The sequence below is a fragment of the Colobus angolensis genome, unplaced genomic scaffold (genome assembly GCF_000951035.1).
Source record: "Colobus angolensis palliatus isolate OR3802 unplaced genomic scaffold, Cang.pa_1.0 Scaffold164, whole genome shotgun sequence".
Taxonomy (NCBI): Eukaryota; Metazoa; Chordata; class Mammalia; order Primates; family Cercopithecidae; genus Colobus; species Colobus angolensis.
The window spans coordinates 909,943-921,316 of record NW_012114755.1 but is presented as its reverse complement, the minus strand read 5'-3'; the positions used below and the strand labels follow the sequence as shown (position 1 = coordinate 921,316).

Genomic DNA, 11,374 nt, shown 5'->3' with positions numbered 1-11,374 from the left:
AAAAAAAAAAAAAAGAAAAAAAAAGAAAATTCAGAAGAAAAAGAGTGGCAGGGGTGCAAAGTGGAGGGGAGCTGGACTTTGGGTTTTGTTTGCTTGTGCCCAGGCTGGAGTGCAGTGGCACCACCTTGGGTCACTACAACCTCCACCTCCTAGGTTCAAGCAGATTCTCGTGCCTCAGCCTGCTGAGTAGCTGGGAATACAGGCATGCACCACTACACTCGGATAATTTTTTGTGTTTTTAGAAGAGTTGGGATTTTGCCCTGTTGACCAGGCTGGTCTTAAATGATCAAGTCTCAACTTTCCGAAGTGTTGGGATTACTGCCGTGAGCCACCGCACCCAGCTGGAAGGTCACACCACAGATGTTGTCCTTTATCCCAACATCAATGGGAAGTCTGTGTGTGTGTGTCTGTGTGATGTAACATAAAATTTATCATCTTAACCATTTTTAAGTATAGTGTTCTGTGTCATTAAGTATATTCACAGCCAGGCACGGTGCCTCATGCCTGTAATCCCAGCACCTTGGGAGGCCAAGGCAGGTAGATTGCTTGAGCTCAGAAGTTCGAGACCAGCCTGGCCAACATGGCAAAACCCCATCTCTACAAAAAACATAAAAATTAGCTGGGCATGGCCATGTACACCTGTAGTCCCAGCTACTTGGGAGGCTGAGGTGGGAGGATCGTGGGAGGCTGAAGAGGGAGGATCACTTGAGACTGGGAAGCAGAGGCTACAATGAGCCAAGATTGTGCCATTGCACTCCAGCCAAGATTGTACCACTGCAGCACACCAACATGGCACATGTATACATATGTAACAAACCTGCACGTTGTGCACATGTACCCTAGAACATAAAGTATAATAAAAAATGAAAAATATATATATGCACCAATAAAAATTAGAAAAAAAAAAAGATTGTGCCACTGCACTTCAGCCTAGACAACAGAGTGAGGACCTGTCTCAAAAAAAGAAAAAAAAAGTATATTCACATTGCTGTGTAACCATCACCACTATCCATCTCCAGAACTTTTTCATCTTCCCAAGTTGAAACTCTGTACCTATTAAACTATAACTTCCCACTTCTCCCTCCTTACAGCCCCTGGCAACCACCATTCTACCTTCTATCTATGAATTAGAGCACTCTAGGTACCTCATCTAAGCAGCATCATACACTATTCGTCTTTTTTTTTTTTTTTTTGAGACAGTTTCCCTCTGTCGCCCATGCTGGAGTGTAGTGGTATGATCTCAACTCACTGCAACCTCTGCTTCCCTGGTTCAAGCAATTCTCCTGCCTCAGCCTCCTGAGTAACTGGGATTACAGGCACTCGCCACCATGCCTGGCTAATTTTTGTATTTTTAGTAGAGATGGGGTTTCACTGTGTTGGCCAGGCTGGTCTTGAACTCCTGATCTTGTGATCCGCCCACCTCGGCCTCCCAAAGTGCTGGGATTATAGGTGTGAGCCACCATGCCTAGCCTATTTGTCTTTTTATGACTTGCTTATTTCACTGAGCATAATGTCCTCAAGGTTCATCAGTGTTGTAGCATGTATTGAATTTTTTTTTCCTTCCTTTTTAAGGCTAATATTCCACTGTATGGATATGCCACATTTTGTTTATCTATTCATCTGTCAGTGGGTTGCTTTCACCTCTTGACTCTTGTAAATAGCACTGCTATGAACATGGGTGCCTTGAGGGGTTTTCAACATAATCATAATAATTGCTTTATGGAGACCAGCTTGGAGGAGAACAAGATGGGGAGGAAGTGGGGAAACCAATAAGAAGGCTCTCAGGGTGGAGCGGGAATCCAGAGGAGACCTGACGATGCCTGGACTTAGGTGGTACACCACAGGGATGGAGAGAAGTAGATAGATTCAAGATATTTAGGAGGTGAAATAGACAGCATTTGTTAATGGGAGAGGTGTGGGGTAAGGGAGAAGATTGGAGGGAGAAGGAGGAGTAATGGGAGCTCACCAGCAGTCCCCATGTTATGCCTCTTTCCTTCCTTTTCCCTCTTCTCTCATCAGGCATTCAGCTTTTGCTGGGTGCTGCTGTGTCTGGCAACAGGCTGAGCACTCAGCACTGCAGGACAGGACTGTGCAAAAAACCTCTGGGCCTAGTCCTGGGTCCACCGCTAATTCCCTGTGTGACCTTGCACAAGACATCCAAGTTCTCTGAGCCTCCAATTCCCCACCTGGGCAGGAAGAAGAATAAGTCCCTGCCTGAGTCATAGGGTTGTAATGAAGAGCAAATCAGACCATATCTGTTAAGTGTTAGGCACAAGACAGGCATGAGGCGTGTTTTCAAGTCAGCTCTAGTAGGCAGCTCTCACTAAGGGCTAAAAGGCTTCTGAGGCCTGGGATAGAATCCGTCCAAGAGTGGAGTGGAGGCAGGGGGACAGCCTTCAGCTGTGGAATTCCTCGAGACCTAGAGACCAGCCTGAGCTGGGGGACATTATTCCAGTCCTGAGGCATGGGACCAGAAGGCAGATGCTTCTGCCCCCCATCCTAATGTCCTCATGCAGGGACCCAAGGTGGATGGCATTGATCCCCTGGGTGAGCTCAGCCCTGGGCACAGGGTGGGGCCCAACATCTCACCCTGTTTCCTAACCCCGAGCCAGGCAGGACAGATCCAGATTTGTCCCCAAGCGATGCTCTGGCTTTCATGCCCAGGCCCACATAGGGATAGAGGGCAGAGTGAAAGTCTCTCTCCCTCACTCAAGTCCTCTGGAGAGGGGCTCTGTGGCATGAGGCTGACCTTATCCGCATTTGGTCTGAGAGAGGGGAGGAAAGAGCTGCCAGTGCTAAAATCTCCCCCACCCTCAAAGGGGGACTTCACAGGTTATTGCTGGTTTTGGTTGTTGGACGCTGACAGTGATTTACTGGCAGATTGAAGTGGGCGTGTGTGCGAGAATTCAGGATAGAATCTACTGATAGCTTCTGAGGTTTACCTGCCCCAGGTCTTAAATCTAGAGATAATAAAAAAATAACAGCTAATATCCAAAGAGCGTGTGAGGCTCACTGCACTAAATGCTTTCCATACGTTTCTCACAAGAACCTTCTAGGTAGCACTATTATGATTCCCACTTAATGGATGAGGAAACTAAGCTCTAGAGGGCAAAGTGACTAGTCCAAGGTCACACAGCCATTATCTCACAGGCTCTGAGCCCAGGTGTATCTGGCTGCGGGGCCACCACCACTAACCCCTGTGTAACACTGCCTCATGGAACTGTGGCTGGCTTTTTCCATGTCCCCCATGGCCCTGCTCCATCATCCTGCTGTGGTGGGCTCTGGACTGTGAGGACAGGGACCCAGGCTTTCACCCTCTGTCTGTCCCTAGCTGCCAGTGCACTTGGGCAAGGTCGCATCCTGTCTCTGGGCCTCAGTTTCCTCATCTGTAAAATGAAAGGCTGGATTGAATGACCTTTAAGATTTCTCTCACTTGGAAATTCCACAAGGAAGTCATTATAGCATGGAGCTTGCATGCATGGGCTCCAGCATCAGGCCAGCCCAGCTCTACCAGTTAATGGGTGTGTGGCCTTGGATCAGTTACCTCATCTTTCTGAGCCTCATTTCCTTTGTCTGAGCAATTGGGGGTGACGGCAGTGCACTTTCTTTGAAAAGTGATGGTGAGGAATAAATGAGCTCTTGTATTTAAAGGGCTTATTTGGCACAGTGCCTGTAACTTAGTTAAATTCAAGAAATAAATTTCTTATTCTTCCCATGATCACTTCTTGTTAAGGGACATTTGTCTGACCAGTTTGATTTATGAGATTATTGGTGTTTTTCATGAATGTTAAGACTAATGTACGTCATCTTAGAGTCACACACTCTGATATATTCACATGTGCACATCCCTTTACTCAGAAGTGTACACACCCGGGCATGCTCATTCTGTCTCCTTCTTCTCTGCCACATACTTGCACATATTACATGAGTGTACACACATGATGCACACACGTCTCCATGATCTTCCATCTCTCCTCGGCAGCCTTGCTGGTGTATTGGACCCTGGCCTTCATCACCAAGACCATCAAGTTTGTCAAGTTCTTGGACCACGCCATCGGCTTCTCGCAGCTACGCTTCTGCCTCACAGGGCTGCTGGTGATCCTCTATGGGATGCTGCTCCTCGTGGAGGTCAATGTCATCAGGGTGAGGGTAAGCAGGCCACTGAGGATGCACCTGGGCCAGGGCAGGGTGGGGAGCAGAGGCTGTGGCCTCTGTCCTGCCCTGGGTTCGGCCCCCCAGCCTGCTTCTCAGCCAAGCTGAGAAGGGGTCAACTTGTTTTACCTACCCCTGTAAAGGGGAGTGGGGCCATGGCGGGGGAAGTTTCAGGAGAGACACTGCATCTGGCCCACGTGCGCTCTACCCCAGGCTCCCAGAGGGAGAGGGGGTGACCGGTGTGTTTGCTGAGGTTGGTGGATGACTTTCCATAGAGAGGGAAGATAAGCATCAGGCACTGGCCTCTCCTTTCTTTCTTCGGTGGTGGGGGACTTGTCTTTGCTTTAATGTATTCATACCGTCACACGCACACATGAATGAGTGTTTTGTTTTCCTTTCTGTTTGCTCCCGCCTCCCTCTCTCTTTCCCACCCCAGACTCCAACCTTCCCCTTCCCCTGCCCCTACCTCCCCAGGTAGCCCAGACTAATGAACTCATTTGTCTTTCCCATGCTTTGTTTTTATTAGTATAAAACCATATGTGTCTATCTAAATAAATATCTATTCAGGTTTTTTTCCTCTCAACACAAGTGAATATGTAAGTTTCTCCCTCAGTATTTATCTTATAAGAATGGGATCGTATTATGCACTGTTTTCTGCACTGTGCTTTTCTCACCCAACAAATATCTCTTGGGACTCCCTCCAAGCCATCTGATATGGCTAATTCTATTTTCTTAATGGCTGCATAATTTTCCATCGTATGGATGAGCCATAATATATTCAGCTATTTCTCTATGGATGGGCGTTCACTTTGTTGCCAAGTTCTTGCCTTCATGAATAATGGTGTATCGAGCATACTTATATTTATGTATTGCTGCTTTTATTTCTATGGGAGAGAGTCCAAGGAATGGCGTTGCTGGGTCAAAGGGTCTGTGTATTTTAAATTTTGATCAGTGTTACATATTGCCCTCCAGAAAGATTGTCATCTGCCAGCAATAAGTGAGAAAACCCTTTCCCTGCCTTCCAGCCAGCAGTGAGGGCTATGGCCCTTTCAAACTTGGACTGCTTGCATTTCTCTGACTCTTCTGCTTTTAGTTGGTGATCTGAAGGGCACAAGGCTCTTTATGTGTCCCCCCACCCTCCAGTGACCCTCACAGGAACCCTGTGGTGCAAGCACCATCCCCTTTATAGATGAGGAAACCTTTTAGATGAGGCTTGTCCAAAAACACCTTGCTGGTAAGTGGAGAAGCCAGGATTCGAAACCAGGTCTACATGACTTGGAGGTCTGTGAACTGTATATGAAACATGGTGGTATCTTAGATCTGTGGAGAAGATAGTACGTGAGAGATTCCTGCTCCTCCCCAGCCCAACCTAAACCCAACCCAGCCTAGCCATGGGGGATTCAAAGTCAACCTCAATGAGCAGTTACAAAGTCAGGAGGCTCTAACATTGGTGGCCAGAAAGTGCTGGGGAATCCTTTTCCTGGTAATAATTACAGGTGAAAGATGGCCCCATCTGTTAGAGATCAACTGTGGAATATCACAACCCAGATCCTTGCTGGGGCAAGGTAGGGAGTGGTGAGAAGTTGCATTTACCCATCCCCCATGGCCCATGTGCCCCACAGAGATACGTCTTCTTCAAGACACCGAGGGAGGTGAAGCCGCCTGAAGACCTGCAGGACCTGGGGGTGCGCTTCCTGCAGCCCTTCGTGAATCTGCTGTCCAAAGGTACCTACTGGTGGATGAACACCTTCATCAAGACTGCCCACAAGAAGCCCATCGACTTGCGAGCCATTGGGAAGCTGCCCATCGCCATGAGGGCCCTCACCAACTACCAGCGGCTCTGCGAGGCCTTTGACGCCCAGGTGGTCAGTGGGGGCACAGCCACACCATCTATTCCTTGCCTTCTGGTTTAGGGTCACAGAGAGGGACCTCAAAGGGCATTAGTTCAAAATCGTGGTGGGACAAGCGGGGAAACTGAGGCTGGTGAGGGGAAGAAGCTTGCCTTAAGTCACACAGTGAACCAGGGGCAGGTGCAGGGCTGAAGAGTCATAGGACAGGCACAGTTGGAATGGCCCTTACCGTTTAGGTCATCTAGTCCAATGTCCTCATCCAGATGGGGAAACTGAGGCTCTGAGAAGGGAAGTGACCCCACTGGACTCTCGTGGCCCTGTGCTCTTTCCTCTGGAGCTTACTGACTATAAAGGTTGGAATGTTCACTTGATTTGGAGAGCAGTGGTATTAGTGGTCTGATCCTTATGGTAACTCTATGAATTGAGCCAGGCAGGAATCTCCCCATGTCACTGAGGAGCCAATTGAGGCCCTGAGAAAGGCTGTGACCTGCCCAGAGCTGGCCCACAGCTAGCAGGCAGCAGAGCCAGTCTCCTGACTCCCAGTCCAGTGCTCCTTCACTGCCTCTGTCCTCGCACCAGGGCAGTTGCTGAGGCAGACACAGTGGCAGGTGGTAATGAGTGAGTGTGCCACATGGCCACTTCTCATTCCAATGCTGTGCTCATCACATAGTCCCTGACCAGCTGTGTGACCTCGAGCAATCATCTGGCCTCAGTTTGCCCACCTAGACCATGTTGGCATTGATAGGACCCTCCCAATTGTGCACTTGCTGATTCCATGATCTCTTCCTGGAGTTCACCTGCCTGCAGAGGATGTGGCCACTGGGTTTCCCCAGGCAACAGGAGCTAGGGGCATCCTGGGAGGCTAGGCCCAGCCCTGAATGAACCCTCAGCCACCCTGACCTGGCCATGGTCTCTCTGGGCAGAGGAAGGACATGCAGGGCACTCAAGGTGCCCGGGCCATCTGGCAGGCACTCAGCCATGCCTTCGGGAGGCGCCTGGTCCTCAGCAGCACTTTCCGCATCTTGGCCGACCTGCTGGGCTTCGCCGGGCCACTGTGCATCTTTGGAATCGTGGACCACCTTGGGAAGGAAAACGACGTCTTCCAGCCCAAGGTAGGCAGCCCCAGCAGTAGGGTAAGGCACCCTCTAGATGGTTTTCAGTTGTTTCTGAAGGTGCAACAGGCCAATGCGTGTGAGCCATGGCCATGCTGGAGTGGCTCCTCACACATGTGCAAAGCCTATAGCAGTATCCCCACCACAAAATACTCTGCATCTGGTCAACGGAAATGCCGGGGGCGAGCCTGTGCCGCAAGGGTGTCCTACTCTCCTCTCACCATCACTACCGTAATACCTCTCCCGGTAGTCAGGTCAGTCCGAAAACTGCAGGAGGTGCTTTTGTTTGTCCAGTGTCTAGAGTGTCTGTGGCTTGGATTTTCTGGCTTTCAGTTTATGTCATCTTAGTAAACTTTAAAAATTTTGAACGTCTGTCTTCTTCAGTCCTGTAAATGCTGGCACTTGAGCTTCTGCAGGGGCATCTTGGGAGCTGCTGTCAGAGGAGAGAGAAGTGGGAAACCCTCATGAGTGGAGTTTTGTCTCTCCTCACTCCAAATTTCATTCAAAGCTGCCCGAGTTTTATTAATATGTTGGACTTTTCTATTAAAATTTCTTTTTTAATAAAAGTTTCCATGGCTTAAAAACACTGGAAACTTGTTAGACTTGATTATATCCAATGGCCTTTGCAGTTGTAAAGATTCTACAAACTGAAATTTGTTGGAGCTAGAAAACCCTTCCTGGGGGTTATTTTCCTTGCGTGGGGCCATAGCATCCACTTTGGGGACTGGGGAGACTGTGTTCTATAGTCTGTTTCTTTGCAGCCGTTTAGGTTTAAATGCCACAAAATGAAAAACTTTTTACTCCAATAAGTTTCAGAGTTTTAGTTTCCAAGTGAGGATGCCTTTATAACATTTTAACCATAGACAGTCTGAAAATAATGCAGAGAATTGGGAATTAGGGTTTTTAATAATTTATGACACCCTGTGCGTAACATTTGTTCATCTCATGAGCTCTAAAATCGCAGCTAGCAGTTAATCCTCAGGAGGTTTATGTTCGTTTTTCTGTTGATATAATTAGTCAGCTGAACAGTGTTGGCCACAGATATGAGATACGTTGAATCTGATTTATGCAGCAAACGTTTATTGAACACTGCTGTGTGCCAGACCTGGGTTGGGCTGTGAGAATATGAAAGCAATAGTTATGACGAGGATGATTAACAATATTAACAGCCACTTATTGACCACATAATACATACCTGGCTAGGTGCACAAGTTATCCATATGTGATTTAATCCCTAAAACTACCCTTTGGTGTGAGTATATTTTGCAACAGCTTTACTATGATATACCTCAAATATTGTACAGTTTATGAGATGATAGGTATTCTTATCCACATTTTACAGATGAGAAAGTTGAGACTCAGAAAGGTTAAGTAACTTTCCCCAGCGTCTCTCAGCTAGTTAGTAAGAGAGGCAGAATTTGAATATAAGACTCTTTCACTCCACAGTCTGGGCATTTACAACCAGGAAGCTAAATTTACTGTTATTATCAAGCCATCACCTCAGGCTCCAAGGATTATGAAACCCAATGGTGAGGAGAGAAATCGAAATAAATTACTTCTATGCTACGTGTTACATATGACTCTTAGGAGGTATATTCAGGGAATTGTGGGAAAAGAGAGTGATTAACTTATCCAGTGGTCACGAACAGCTTCATAGAGGAGGGGATGTTTGAATGGGGTCTTGACGGATGAGTAGCAATTTGCCAGGCTGCCATGGGAAGATTTCTTGCTCAATCAAGAATGCAAGGACCACTTTTGCAAACTTTGATAGTTTTTGAAGCCATCTCTGGCTTTTTGAGCCTCTCTACTTTATCTGGCCCATAAAAGAGAGGGGAAGTGACTGCTTCTCTTGTCTACAGGAGTGTCACCTTCAACGCTAGCCTGACCATAGGCTACCCCAGAATACCCTCCATTGGCAACCCTGAAGCAGCATGGAGCCAGTTGTTAATATTAGGGGGAAATGACACAAGCCAGAGCCCTTATCAGAGTGTCCACGCCACTCTCTTCTTCCTGTGTTTCCCAAAACCCTTCTGGGATTCTGCTAAGGAGAGAACTCTGAGGCAGGATGTGCCAAAGAGATGGTGAGAACACTTAGAACTTTAGTTCGTCTGAACTTTATCATTGCCATTTTTTTTCTCTTTGTTTATACACAAACCCTGGGGTTTATTACCCTCTCATTGGAATGCTCTTGTCCCAGTTACTGAGCACACAAATCCCGGAGACAGATGGCCCTGCCTCAGTGGCAGTGGGCCTTATCAGATTTAATATTTGTTCCCTGCAGCCCAAACACAATCAGCAAATTTCCGACACAGAAACGAGAGTTGAAAGTAAATATAGTCTCCAGTGTCCACAACAAAGAACTCTCCATCATGTGGTTGCCTGGGATGTGGCTTAATTCTCATTTGGGCTTCTGAGCTCAGAGAAAATGGGGGAAAGGGATCATTTACTGAGATCACTTGGTTCATCTCCCAGCCCCCAAGCCATTCTAATCCAGAGAGAACTGAGTGCTATTCTGGTCTTTATGAATGACAAAGAAGGAAGCTCCCTAGCTGCATGTTGCAATGTTTCACAGTCTGGGAGAGGAAGCCCTTTTTTCTGCCCAGCCTTAATCCATCCTGCAGCAGTCGGCACAGCGGGGCACCTATGGTTTATTCATCATTACTCTTCCTTCCTAAGATTCTCAGAGTTGGCAAGAAACATATCATCCTTGGTATCCACAAGGACAAACATTTCTGATGTCCTCTTTAGTTACTGAAAGTGTCTGTGACTTGCCAAGTCTTTGATGCTCCTGTCACCCCACTGCCACTCCCCAGGGAAAGCTGGGACCCAGTTTGGGCTCTGCCTATGATCTATAACTCTTTCCCGCCTCCTCCTCTCCAGCCCAACCCCTACTCCCAATCGGTCACCTGCCATGGATGCCACAGATCTGTCTGGAGGGCAAGAGAATGGGATTCATAATGAGCTGCTGGTGTCTGAAACCTGCCAGCACTGCCCTGGGCTATCAGCTGAGCCAAAGGAAGAAGGAACAGTCTGGGTTTGATCGAAGGGCTAAAGCTTCAAACAGCCTTTAAATCTCAGTAGGAAAACGTGTAGGTTTGGTAATGTGTGTGTGTTTCTGAATGAGTTCCCCTAAGAAATTGCTTATGGTTCTGTATGTGTATTCTGTTTGTCCCTATGTCTTTTGGTGTGTCTTTCTGCGTGTGTGTGTGCGTATGTGTGCCCCTGCTTGGATGGCCATATTTGTGGCTATCATTATGAGTGACTTAATGAGTGTGTATGCCTTGGTGTTTCTGTGACTTTGTGGTTTTAGTGTGTGGGCTGGCCTCTTCATAACCATGTCCATGCAACTGGTCTGGCCTGGAGTACCTGCCTTCAATTCACTAGCTCCTTCTTAGCCACCAAGACTCTGCTCAAATGTCATCTGCCAGGAAAATGTCACCTGGTTGAATTAGATGCCCCTTCTCTGTACTCACATAACATCCTATCAAAGTGCTCTGTCTCTTTCCCTGACTTGATCCTCTGTCCCCCATTATCTGACCTCTGTGTGCCCAGCACTCAGCCCCCTCCCTGCCTGACACCCAGGAGATGCATGGGAAATGGTTCTGCAATGAAGGAATAATGCAGCAGTTACTATACATTGAGTGCTTACACTTACTGATTTTCCTGTGCACTGTTGCGTTGACTTCTCATAACAACTCTCTGAAGTCCCTTCGTAGCCTCATCTTACAGATGAGGAAATTGAAGCTAAGAGAGGTTGAGGAACTTACCTAAGGACACAGTGGCTAATATATTATGAGTCAGGACCTCTAAGTCCAGGCTCTTAACCACCATGTCAAACAGTCTTGGATGAATGTGTAGGTGTGTTGGTCTCTGGGTGGCCAAAGATAGTTTTATTCTTTACCCAGGGCCTCCCAGGGCTGGGACCTATGGACAACTCACCTTTTGGCACCTGCCAAAATAAGAAGCAAGAGCCCAAGTGATCCTCTCTCCTTTAATCACCAGAGAACATGTGAAGGGGACCTTTCCAATCACACCTCCGGCCTGGCAGAGACAATGGGGGTCCAAACTGTAGAGCTGGGAGTGCTGGGTTCTAGTCCTACCTCTGCAGCTAACTCTCTTTATCCTCCTCAGCAGTCACATTTCACAAGCCTCAACTACAAAATGTGTAATAACTACTTCTGTAGAAAGTACATGGGGGCATGAAGATAATTGGCTTGATTACTTTTAAAAAATGTATATTGAGGACTACTGGGGAAATCC

At 47.5% G+C, this 11,374-nt stretch overlaps 1 protein-coding gene across 1 annotated transcript in view; it reads left to right on the top strand.

Moving 5' to 3' along the window:
- Window positions 1-11,374, top strand: part of ABCC8 (ATP-binding cassette, sub-family C (CFTR/MRP), member 8) — a gene marked incomplete at its 5' end in the record, with an annotated part of 84,039 nt that overhangs the window by 9,697 nt on the left and 62,968 nt on the right. Inside the window, 3 exons of the mRNA XM_011937523.1 lie at window positions 3,983-4,149; window positions 5,775-6,017; window positions 6,926-7,114. Of these exons, the coding sequence (XP_011792913.1) occupies window positions 3,983-4,149; window positions 5,775-6,017; window positions 6,926-7,114 (599 nt within the window). The remainder of the gene's footprint in view (window positions 1-3,982; window positions 4,150-5,774; window positions 6,018-6,925; window positions 7,115-11,374) is intronic.